The sequence below is a fragment of the Entelurus aequoreus genome, linkage group LG27, assembly GCF_033978785.1.
Source record: "Entelurus aequoreus isolate RoL-2023_Sb linkage group LG27, RoL_Eaeq_v1.1, whole genome shotgun sequence".
NCBI lineage: Eukaryota > Metazoa > Chordata > Actinopteri > Syngnathiformes > Syngnathidae > Entelurus > Entelurus aequoreus.
The window spans coordinates 35,900,248-35,912,524 of NC_084757.1; the positions used below are offsets into that span (position 1 = coordinate 35,900,248).

General features: G+C 31.3%; 1 protein-coding gene across 2 annotated transcripts in view; it reads right to left on the reverse strand.

Annotated features, from left to right (window-relative positions):
* Nucleotides 1-4,305: 4,305 nt before the first annotated feature.
* farp2 (FERM, RhoGEF and pleckstrin domain protein 2) overlaps nucleotides 4,306-12,277 on the reverse strand; it is a 126,754-nt gene continuing 118,782 nt past the window's right edge. For both annotated transcript variants that reach the window (XM_062038849.1, XM_062038850.1), the window contains 3 exons: nucleotides 11,932-12,039; nucleotides 4,821-4,972; nucleotides 4,306-4,761 (listed from right to left, as the gene is read on the reverse strand). In XM_062038849.1, the coding sequence (XP_061894833.1) occupies nucleotides 4,680-4,761; nucleotides 4,821-4,972; nucleotides 11,932-12,039 (342 nt within the window). In that variant the 3' untranslated portion in view covers nucleotides 4,306-4,679. The remainder of the gene's footprint in view (nucleotides 4,762-4,820; nucleotides 4,973-11,931; nucleotides 12,040-12,277) is intronic.

Consider the following 12,277-nt stretch of genomic DNA (forward strand, 5'->3'; position numbering starts at 1 on the left):
TGGGTATTTGTTTTGTTGTGTTACGGTGCGGATGTTCTCCCGAAATGTGTTTGTCATTCTTGTTTGGTGTGGGTTCACAGCGTGGCGCATATTTGTAACAGTGTTAAAGTTATTCATACGAGCACCGTCAGTGTGACCTGTATGGCTGTTGACCAAGTATGCATACATTCACGTGTGTGATTGCTGAAGCCGCACATATTATGTGACTGGGCCAGCGTTCGCTGGACTGGGTGAAAAGAGGACGTGACAATTTTTGGGAGGGGCATTGAAATTTGAGATTAGCAAGTATGAGGGTTGGCAAGTATGAGAATTAGCGGTGAATGCGGTGTTGGCAAGTATGACAATTAGCGGTTAATGCGGTGTTGGCAAGTATGAGAATTAGCGGTGAATGCGGTGTTTATACACACATATATATGTATATATACACATGTATATATATACACACACATATATGCATATATACACATATATATATATATATATATATATATATATACATATATATACACACACATATTTACATATATATACACACATATATATATACACACATATATATATATATATATACATATACATATATATATATATATATACATATATATATATATATATATATATATATACATATATATACATATATATATATATATATATATATATATATACACACACACACATATATATACATATATATATATATACATATATATATATATATATATATACACACATATATATACATATATATATATATACACACATACACACACATATATATATACATATATATACATATACACACACACATATGTGTGTGTGTGTGTGTATATATATATATATATATATATATATATATATATATATATATATATATATATATATATATATATATATATATATATATATATATATATATACACATATATATATATATATATGATTTATACGTACAAGACATTTTTGCAGATTTTTTTCTTATTACATTGAGTACCAATGCGAAATAATTTACCACAGGGCCAAAGAAAGTTGCGAGTGCCAGCACTTTCATAAAGAAGGTGAGAAACACAATTAAATTCAAAGAAAGACCTCGGAGCAAAGTACAAAAGTGGCGTCTTTTGCCAAAAAGAGTTTCCATTCAAAGTAAAAGTCAACTTTTATGTACTTCCCATTGTTTCCTGCATCTACAACAACAAAGATTGTCTATAAAATGTTCATCTTTTAGGTTGTCTGGAACACATCTTTGGAATATTTATTACAGCTTTTGCTTTCCATCAACTTTGATTCTTTGGAAGGGACTACTGAGGTACTTTTGTTATCGTCAAGTATGCTGACAAATATTTGGCGTGCCGTCAACGTTTCACGAGAACTTGTGGAGGCGGAGTCAAACCGTCCTCATCGCCACAACAAATAGTCATCAATCGTTTGCTGAAGCGGGAAATTTAAAAAATCCCTTTTCCACAGAATGGGCTGAACCTGCTCCACGGATGACCCCGCCCTCCCGTCACTAGTGTCGGCACACGCCGTGGAATGTCCACGCCTGTTGGCGCGCTCACACTAAACAGCTGGGAAATCAAGTTCATATTTCATGTATAAAAGATACACCTCATTATTTGGATGCATTAGTAAACACAAGGAACGATACGATACCATGCTGTAGTCTCCCTTCTGATATGTTAGCCTTCATATTGCACCACACATTTTCAATGGTCTGGACTACAGGCAGGCCAGTCTAGTACCCGCACTCTTTTACTATGAAGCCACGCTGTTGTAACACCTGGCGTGGCATCGTTTTGCTGAAATAAGCAGGGGCGTCAATGGTAACGTTGCTTGGATTGCTCCAAAAGCTGTACGTACCTTTCAGCATTAATGGTGCCTTCACAGATGTGTAAGTTACCCATGTCTTGTCTTTGCAGTCTATTCAATTGAATATAAGTTGAAAAGGATTTGTTGTATTCTCTTTTTATTGACCATTTACACAACGTGACAACTTCATTACTTTGGGGGTTTGTATGGTGCATAGGGAATAGGGCTGAGTTATCCAATTAGTCATAATTGTTTAAATTATATAGATGTATAAAATAATAATATAAAAATAACATAATTTTCATTAAAAAATGATAAATTAATTTATTTAAATAATTATTTGATTCGTCACGTCTCAGCCTTGGCGTGTTGAATGGTTCGCTCGTGTCAAATGTTGGATTCACGCGACGTTTTCGTCTCTTTATTTGTTAAAACCCACTTTGGTGAACCATTCCTATTGCTAATAGTTCCATTTTACGAAGCGGCCAGGAAAGTGATGGTGGATGGAGGAATCGTCCTCAAGGTGACTCGTTTTAGTGTAGTGAATTATATTTATATAGCGCTTTTCTCTAGTGACTCAAAGCGCTTTTACGTAGTGAAAGCCAATATGTAAGTTCCATTTAAAGCAGTGTGGGTGGCAGGTGGGTCAAGTGGATTTAAATACCACAAAAGTTGACTTAAATAACACAAAAGTGGACTTAAATGGCACAAAAGTGGACTTAAATAGCACAAAAGTTGACTTAAACAGCACAAAAGTGGACTTAAAATGCACAAAAGTCGACTTAAATACCACAAAAGTGGACTTAAATAGCACAAAAGACGACTTAAATACCAGAAAAGTGGACTTTAATACCTTAGTACATTTAAAAGTGGACTTTTAAATGGCACAAAAGTCGACTTAAATAGCACAAAAGTTGACTTAAATACCACAAAAGTCGACTTAAATACCACAAAAGTGGGCTTACATACCACAAAAGTTGACTTAAATACCACAAAAGTGGACTTACATACCACCAAAGTTGACTTAAATAGTACAAAAGTTGACTTAAATACCACAAAAGTTGACTTAAATAGCACAAAAGTTGACTTAAATAGCACAAAAGTGGACTTAAATACCACAAAAGTGGACTTAAATGGCACAAAAGTCGACTTAAATAGCACAAAAGTCGATTTAAATAGCACAAAAGTCGACTTAAATAGCACAAAAGTCGATTTAAATAGCACAAAAGTCGACTTAAATAGCACAAAAGACGACTTAAATACCAGAAAAGTGGACTTTAATACTTTAGTACGTTTAAAAGTGTACTTTTAAATGGCACAAAAGTCGACTTAAATAGCACAAAAGTCGACTTAAATACCACAAAAGTCGACTTAAATACCACAAAAGTGGGCTTACATACCACCAAAGTTGACTTAAATCGCACCAAAGTTGACTTAAATAGTACAAAAGTTGACTTAAATACCACAAAAGTTGACTTAAATACCACAAAAGTTGACTTAAATAGCACAAAAGTCGACTTAAATAGCACAAAAGTTGACTTAAATACCACAAAAGTGGACTTACATACCACAAAAGTGGACTTACATACCACCAAAGTTGACTTAAATAGTACAAAAGTTGACTTAAATACCACAAAAGTTGACTTAAATAGCACAAAAGTTGACTTAAATAGCACAAAAGTGGACTTAAATAGCACAAAAGTGGACTTAAATACCACAAAAGTGGCCTTAAATACCACAAAAGTGGACTTAAATAGCACAAAAGTCGACTTAAATAGCACAAAAGACGACTTAAATACCAGAAAAGTGGACTTTAATACCTTAGTACGTTTAAAAGTGGACTTTTAAATGGCACAAAAGTGGACTTAAGTACCACAAAAGTCGACTTAAATAGCACAAAAGTTGACTTAAATACCACAAAAGTCGACTTAAATACCACAAAAGTCGACTTAAATACCACAAAAGTGGGCTTACATACCACCAAAGTTGACTTAAATCGCACCAAAGTTGACTTAAACAGTACAAAAGTTGACTTAAATACCACAAAAGTTGACTTAAATACCACAAAAGTGGACTTAAATACCACAAAAGTTGACTTAAATACCACAAAAGTGGACTTAAATAGCACAAAAGTGGACTTAAATAGCACAAAAGTCGACTTAAATAGCACAAAAGTCGACTTAAATAGCACAAAAGTGGACTTAAATAGCACAAAAGCCGACTTAAATAGCACAAAAGTCGACTTAAATAGCATAAAAGTTGACTTAAATAGCACAAAGTGAAGTGAATTATATTTATATAGCGCTTTTCTCTAGTGACTCAAAGTGCTTTTACGTAGTGAAAGCCAATATGTAAGTTCCATTTAAAGCAGTGTGGGTGGCAGGTGGGTCAAGTGTCTTGCCCAAGGACACAAGGGCAGTGACTGGGATGTCGGAAGCGGGGATCGAACCTGGAACCCTCAAGTTGCTGGCACGGCCGAGCCACAAAAGGTCACAGCAGTGGTGAGAAATGAGGGTTTTATTGATGGCGTCCCCGAGGACTAAAAAGAAAACGGAGGCTACAGAATAAATAGAAGATGGCGGCAGGTCACATGACTTCCACAAGTGTACAAACGCGGTCACGTGACCTGGCAGCACGTGAGTAACGATTAGCGGGAGGAAAGTAGTAGACGCTCACCAGCGCGGGACCAGCCTTCGTTAATACTGATTAGAAAAGTCCTTCCGGAACCTTCCTCTGCACCCTCGTGTTGCACCTGCGCTTCCTTCTTCCACTTGCTCCTGCAAAAACTTCCTCCTTTTTGGCCACGCCCACAAATTAGTGTGGTTAGAGGAGAGAAAAGGTGCGCTCCCAGAGGCCCCGCCTCCAGACACCTGTTAGTTCCCGTTCACCTCCGGGGGGGCGAGCAGGCCCACACGTCCGGTGGTGCTGGCGGCGCTCTTGATGACCTCCAACCACCTGGCGGCAGAGGAGCGCCGAGTAGGAAGCAGGAAGGGGAGGAGTTAGAGAAGACGTACCTGTCGAAGGTGTACTCGCTCTCGGCCCGGAAGAAATAGACGTGAGACTTGAACTGCAGCTTGAAGACGTAATCTTTGTGGACGTGGTCCGCCTCCTCGGGTGTGCTCACCGTGTAGCCCAGCAGCGGCAGGCTGGCCAGCGGGAAGTCGTCCTGAGCACAAACACCTCGGGTGTTCAACGTTTCCATAGTCAAACATAACGCAATTTTTAAAAAGTTCAACGTTTTGAAACAAAAATATATCAGAATTTTAAAACAAGTTTAACGTTCATAAACATTTCAAAAATGTTAAAAGTTCAACGTTTCGATACACAAAAATATCAGAATTTTTAAAAAGTTCGGAATTTAAAAAAAAATGTTTACGTTTCTGAACACAAACATTTTGGAATTTAAAAACAAGTTCGACGTTTCAAAACAAAAACGTTTCGGAAATTAAAAAGTTCCACGTTTCTAGACACAAACATTTTGGAATGTTTTAAAAGGTTCAACTTTTCTAAACGAAAAACATTTCGGAATTTAAAAAAAGTTTTGACGTTTCTAAACACACACATTTCAGAATTTTTAAAAAGGTTCAATGTTTCTAAACAAAAATATATCAGAATTTTAAAACAAGTTTAACGTTTATAAACATTTCAAAAATGTTAAAAGTTCAACGTTTCTATACACAAAAATATCAGAATTTTTAAAAAGTTTGGAATTTAAAAAAAAATGTTTACGTTTCTGAACACAAACATTTTGGAATTTAAAAACAAGTTCAACGTTTCAAAACAAAAACGTTTCGGAAATTAAAAAGTTCCACGTTTCTAGACACAAACATTTTGGAATTTTTTAAAAAGTTCAACGTTTCTAAACAAAAATATATCAGAATTTTAAAACAAGTTTAACGTTTATAAACATTTCAAAAATGTTAAAAGTTCAACGTTTCTATACACAAAAATATCAGAATTTTAAAAAAGTTCAGAATTTAAAAAAAAAATGTTTACGTTTCTGAACACAAACATTTTGGAATTTAAAAACAAGTTCAACGTTTCAAAACAAAAACGTTTCGGAAATTAAAAAGTTCCACGTTTCTAGACACAAACACTTTGGAATGTTTTAAAAGGTTCAACGTTTCTAAACGAAAAACATTTCGGAATTTAAAAAAAGTTCGACGTTTCTAAACACACACATTTCAGAATTTTTAAAAAGGTTAAATGTTTCTAAACAAACATTTGGAAATTTAAAAAAAGTTCAATGTTTCTAAACAAACATTTCAAAATTTAAAAAATTATATAAGAATTTATAAAAGGTTCAACATTTGGGATTTAAAATTATTTTTTTTTACGTTTTTACGTTCGGAATTTTAAAAAAGTTTGACGTTTCTAAACACACACATTTCAGAATTTTTAAAAAGGTTCAATGTTTCTAAACAAACATTTCAAAATAAAAAAAAAGCTCAATGTTTCTAAACAAACATTTCAAAATTAAAAAAATGCTATAAGAATTTATAAAAGGTTCAACATTTGGGAATTTAAAAAAGGTTCAAAGTTTCTAAACAAAAAACATTTCGGAATTTAAAAAAAGTTCCACGTTTCTAAACACACACATTTCGGAATTTTTAAAAAGGTTCAACGTTTTTAAACAAACATTCCGAACTTTAAAAAAGTTCAACGTTTCTATACACAAAAATATCAGAATTTTAAAAAAGTTCGGAATTAAAAAAAAAAGTTTTACGTTTCTGAACACAAACATTTTGGAATTTAAAAACAAGTTCAACGTTTCAAAACAAAAACGTTTCGGAAATTAAAAAGTTCCACGTTTCTAGACACAAACATTTTGGAATGTTTTAAAAGGTTCAACGTTTCTAAACGAAAAACATTTCGGAATTTAAAAAATGTTTGACGTTTCTAAACACACACATTTCAGAATTTTTAAAAAGGTTCAATGTTTCTAAACAAACATTTCAAAATAAAAAAAAAAGCTCAATGTTTCTAAACAAACATTTCAAAATTAAAAAAATGCTATAAGAATTTATAAAAGGTTCAACATTTGGGAATTTAAAAAAGGTTCAAAGTTTCTAAACAAAAAAAATTTCGGAATTTAAAAAAAGTTCCACGTTTCTAAACACACACATTTCGGAATTTTTAAAAAGGTTCAACGTTTTTAAACAAACATTTCGAACTTTAAAAAAGTTCAATGTTTCTATACACAAAAATATCAGAATTTTAAAAAAGTTCAACGTTTCCAAAAAAACATTTATGAATTTAATTACAAGTTCAACGTTTCTAAACACAAACATTTTGGAATTTTAATTTTTTTTTTACGTTTCTGAACACAAACATTTTGGAATTTAAAAACAAGTTCAACGTTTCAAAACAAAAACGTTTCGGAAATTAAAAAGCTCCACGTTTCTAGACACAAACATTTTGGAATGTTTTAAAAGGTTCAACGTTTCTAAACGAAAAACATTTCGGAATTTAAAAAAAGTTTGACGTTTCTAAACACACACATTTCAGAATTTTTAAAAAGGTTCAATGTTTCTAAACAAACATTTCAAAATAAAAAAAAAAGCTCAATGTTTCTAAACAAACATTTCAAAATTAAAAAAATGCTATAAGAATTTATAAAAGGTTCAACATTTGGGAATTTAAAAAAGGTTCAAAGTTTCTAAACAAAAAACGTTTCGGAATTTAAAAAAAGTTCCACGTTTCTAAACACACACATTTCGGAATTTTTAAAAAGGTTCAACGTTTTTAAACAAACATTTCGAACTTTAAAAAAGTTCAACGTTTCTATACACAAAAATATCAGAATTTTTAAAAAGTTCAACGTTTCCAAAAAAACATATATGAATTTAATTACAAGTTCAACGTTTCTAAACACAAACATTTTGGAATCTGAATTTTTTTTTTACGTTTCTGAACACAAACATTTTGGAATTTAAAAACAAGTTCAACCTTTCTATATTCAAAAATATCGGAATTTTTAAAAAGTTCAACGTTTCTAAACAAAAACATCAGAATTTTTAAAAAGTTTAACGTTTCTAAACATTTCGGAATTTGAAAAAGTTCAATGTTTCTATACACAAAAATATCAGAATTTTAAAAAAGTTCAACGTTTCTAAAAAACATTTTTGAATCTCATTACAAGTTCAACGTTTCTAAACAAACATTTAGGAATAAAAAAATGTTTTCCACGTTTCTGAACACAAACATTTAGGAATTTTAAAAAGTTCAACGTTCCTAAACAAAAACATATCAGAATTTTGAAAGAAGTTTAACATTTCTAAACAACATTTCGGAATTTGAAAAAGTTCAACGTTTCTATACACAAAAATATCAGAATTTTTAAAAAGTTCGGAATTAAAAAAAAAAAGTTTACGTTTCTGAACACAAACATTTTGGAATTTAAAAACAAGTTCAACGTTTCAAAACAAAAACGTTTCGGAAATTAAAAAGTTCCACGTTTCTAGACACAAACATTTTGGAATGTTTTAAAAGGTTCAACGTTTCTAAACGAAAAACATTTCGGAATTTAAAAAAAGTTTGACATTTCTAAACACCCACATTTCAGAATTTTTAAAAAGGTTCAATGTTTCTAAACAAACATTTCAAAATAAAAAAAAAAGCTCAATGTTTCTAAACAAACATTTCAAAATTAAAAAAATGCTATAAGAATTTATAAAAGGTTCAACATTTGGGAATTTAAAAAAGGTTCAAAGTTTCTAAACAAAAAACATTTCGGAATTTAAAAAAAGTTCCACGTTTCTAAACACACACATTTCGGAATTTTTAAAAAGGTTCAACGTTTCCAAACAAACATTTCGAAATTAAAAAAAGCTCAATGTTTCTAAACTAACATTTCGGAATTTAAAAAAGGTTCAACATTTCTAAACACAAACATTTCGGAATAAAAACATCCTTTTTTACGTTTCTGAACAAACATTTCGGAATTTAAAAACAAGTTCAACGTTTCAAAACACAAACATTTCGGAAATTAAAAAAGTTCCACGTTTCTAAACACATTTCGGAATTTTTTAAAAGGTTCAACGTTTCTAAACAAAAAACATTTCTGAATTTTAAAAACGTTCGACGTTCTAAACACACACATTTCGGAATTTTTAAAAAGGTTCAACGTTTCCAAACAAACATTTCTAAATTAAAAAAAGCTCAATGTTTCTAAACTAACATTTCAGAATTTAAAAAAGGTTCAACATTTCTAAACACAAACATTTCGGAATAAAAACATCCTTTTTTACGTTTCTGAACAAACATTTCGGAATTTAAAAACAAGTTCAACGTTTCAAAACACAAACATTTCGGAAATTAAAAAAGTTCCACGTTTCTAAACACATTTCGGAATTTTTTAAAAGGTTCAACGTTTCTAAACAAAAAAACATTACTGAATTTAAAAAAGTTCAACGTTTCTAAACACACACATTTCGGAATTTTTAAAAAGGTTCAACGTTTCCAAACAAACATTTCGAAATTAAAAAAAGCTCAATGTTTCTAAACTAACATTTCGGAATTTAAAAAAGGTTCAACATTTCTAAACACAAACATTTCGGAATAAAAACATCCTTTTTTACGTTTCTGAACAAACATTTCGGAATTTAAAAACAAGTTCAACGTTTCAAAACACAAACATTTCGGAAATTAAAAAAGTTACACGTTTCTAAACACATTTCGGAATTTTTTAAAAGGTTCAACGTTTCTAAACAAAAAACATTTCTGAATTTTAAAAAAGTTCGACGTTTCTAAACACACACATTTCGGAATTTTTAAAAAGGTTCAACGTTTCTAAACAAACATTTCGAAATTAAAAAAAAGCTCAATGTTTCTAAACTAACATTTCGGAATTTAAAAAAGGTTCAACATTTCTAAACACAAACATTTCGGAATAAAAACTTTTTTTTTTACGTTTCTGAACAAACATTTCGGAATTTAAAAACAAGTTCAACGTTTCAAAACACAAACATTTCGGAAATTTAAAAAGTTCCACGTTTCTAAACACATTTCGGAATTTTTTTAAAAGGTTCAACGTTTCTAAACAAAAAACATTTCTGAATTTTAAAAAAGTACGACGTTTCTAAACACACACATTTCGGAATTTTTAAAAAGGTTCAACGTTTCTAAACAAACATTCCGAAATTTAAAAAAAACTCAATGTTTCTAAACTAACATTTCGGAATTTAAAAAAGGTTCAACATTTCTAAACACAAACATTTCGGAATAAAAACATTCTTTTTTACGTTTCTGAACAAACATTTCGGAATTTAAAAACAAGTTCAACGTTTCAAAACACAAACATTTCGGAAATTAAAAAACTTCCACGTTTCTAAACACATTTCGGAATTTTTTAAAAGGTTCAACGTTTCTAAACAAAAAAACATTTCTGAATTTAAAAAAGTTCAACGTTTCTAAACACACACATTTCGGAATTTTTAAAAAGGTTCAACGTTTCCAAACAAACATTTCGAAATTAAAAAAAGCTCAATGTTTCTAAACTAACATTTCGGAATTTAAAAAAGGTTCAACATTTCCAAACACAAACATTTCGGAATAAAAACATCCTTTTTTACGTTTCTAAACAAACATTTCAGAATTTAAAAACAAGTTCAACGTTTCAAAACACAAACATTTCAGAAATTAAAAAAGTTCCACATTTCTAAAAACATTTCGGAATTTTTTAAAAGGTTCAACGTATCCAAACAAACATTTCGAAATAAAAAAAAGCTCAATGTTTCTAAACTAACATTTCAGAATTTAAAAAAGGTTCAACATTTCTAAACACAAACATTTCGGAATAAAAACATTATTTTTTACGTTTCTGAACAAACATTTCGGAATTTAAAAACAAGTTCAACGTTTCAAAACACAAACATTTCGGAAATTAAAAAAGTTCCACGTTTCTAAACACATTTCGGAATTTTTTAAAAGGTTCAACGTTTCTAAACAAAAAAACATTTCTGAATTTAAAAAAGTTCGACGTTTCTAAACACACACATTTCGGAATTTTTAAAAAGGTTCAACGTTTCCAAACAAACATTTCGAAATTAAAAAAAGCTCAATGTTTCTAAACTAACATTTCGGAATTTAAAAAAGGTTCAACATTTCCAAACACAAACATTTCGGAATAAAAACATCCTTTTTTACGTTTCTAAACAAACATTTCAGAATTTAAAAACAAGTTCAACGTTTCAAAACACAAACATTTCAGAAATTAAAAAAGTTCCACGTTTCTAAAAACATTTCGGAATTTTTTAAAAGGTTCAACGTATCCAAACAAACATTTCGAAATAAAAAAAAGCTCAATGTTTCTAAACTAACATTTCAGAATTTAAAAAAGGTTCAACATTTCTAAACACAAACATTTCGGAATAAAAACATTCTTTTTTACGTTTCTGAACAAACATTTCGGAATTTAAAAACAAGTTCAACGTTTCAAAACACAAACATTTCGGAAATTAAAAAAGTTCCACGTTTCTAAACACATTTCGGAATTTTTTAAAAGGTTCAACGTTTCTAAACAAAAAAACATTTCTGAATTTAAAAAAGTTCGACGTTTCTAAACACACACATTTCGGAATTTTTTAAAAGGTTCAACGTTTCCAAACAAACATTTCGAAATTTAAAAAAGCTCAATGTTTCTAAACTAACATTTCAGAATTTATAAAAGGTTCAACATTTCGGAATTTAAAAAAGGTTCAACGTTTCTAAACACAAACATTTTGGAATTTAAAAAAGGTTCAACGTTTCTAAACAAACATTTCGGAATTTTCAAAAGGTTCAACATTTCTAAACAAACATTTCGGAATTTGAAAAAGGTTCAACGTTTTTAAACACAAACATTTCACCGTAGACATGGTGTTGTTAGTCAGTCACCGAGCGAGCTCGCTTGTTAGCCACGGCTACAGCACCGGCAACAATACACTCTTCTTGTTGTTAGGTTTATATCCGTGTTTTACCGGATATGTACAGCAGAGTTTAAAAAAGTAATTAATTTTACTTTTTGAAACCGATACCGTTAATTTCCGAAATTACATTTTAAAGCATTTATCGGCCGATATTATCGGACATCTCTACTTCTTTTTACACTTGAATGTCACTTGATGTTAAAGCGCCGTTGCTCACCTGGTGTGTCTTGTAGAAGAACAAGCAGAAGTTGGTGAAGACCACCCACAGCTTCTGCCAGCCGTTGCTGTTCTTGAACTTTCTGAGGAGGTAACCGGACAGCTGGTTCTGTGGAGTCAGTCGGGAGTTAAACCAGCAACTTGGACTAATGTGGGTCACCAACCAAAGTGGCGTTTCAGTGTAAATATGATGAATGAAGTCTCTACATGAGCGCTCTGGTTGGGGACAGTGTGCTCCTGGTACCTGGTTCATGCGCAGGTAATCAGTGAGAGAGAGGTTCTGGTTTCGGTACCAGCACACGTGCGTGATGGTATTGGGTCTTTGGCCCTGGCCCAGAAGGTAGCGA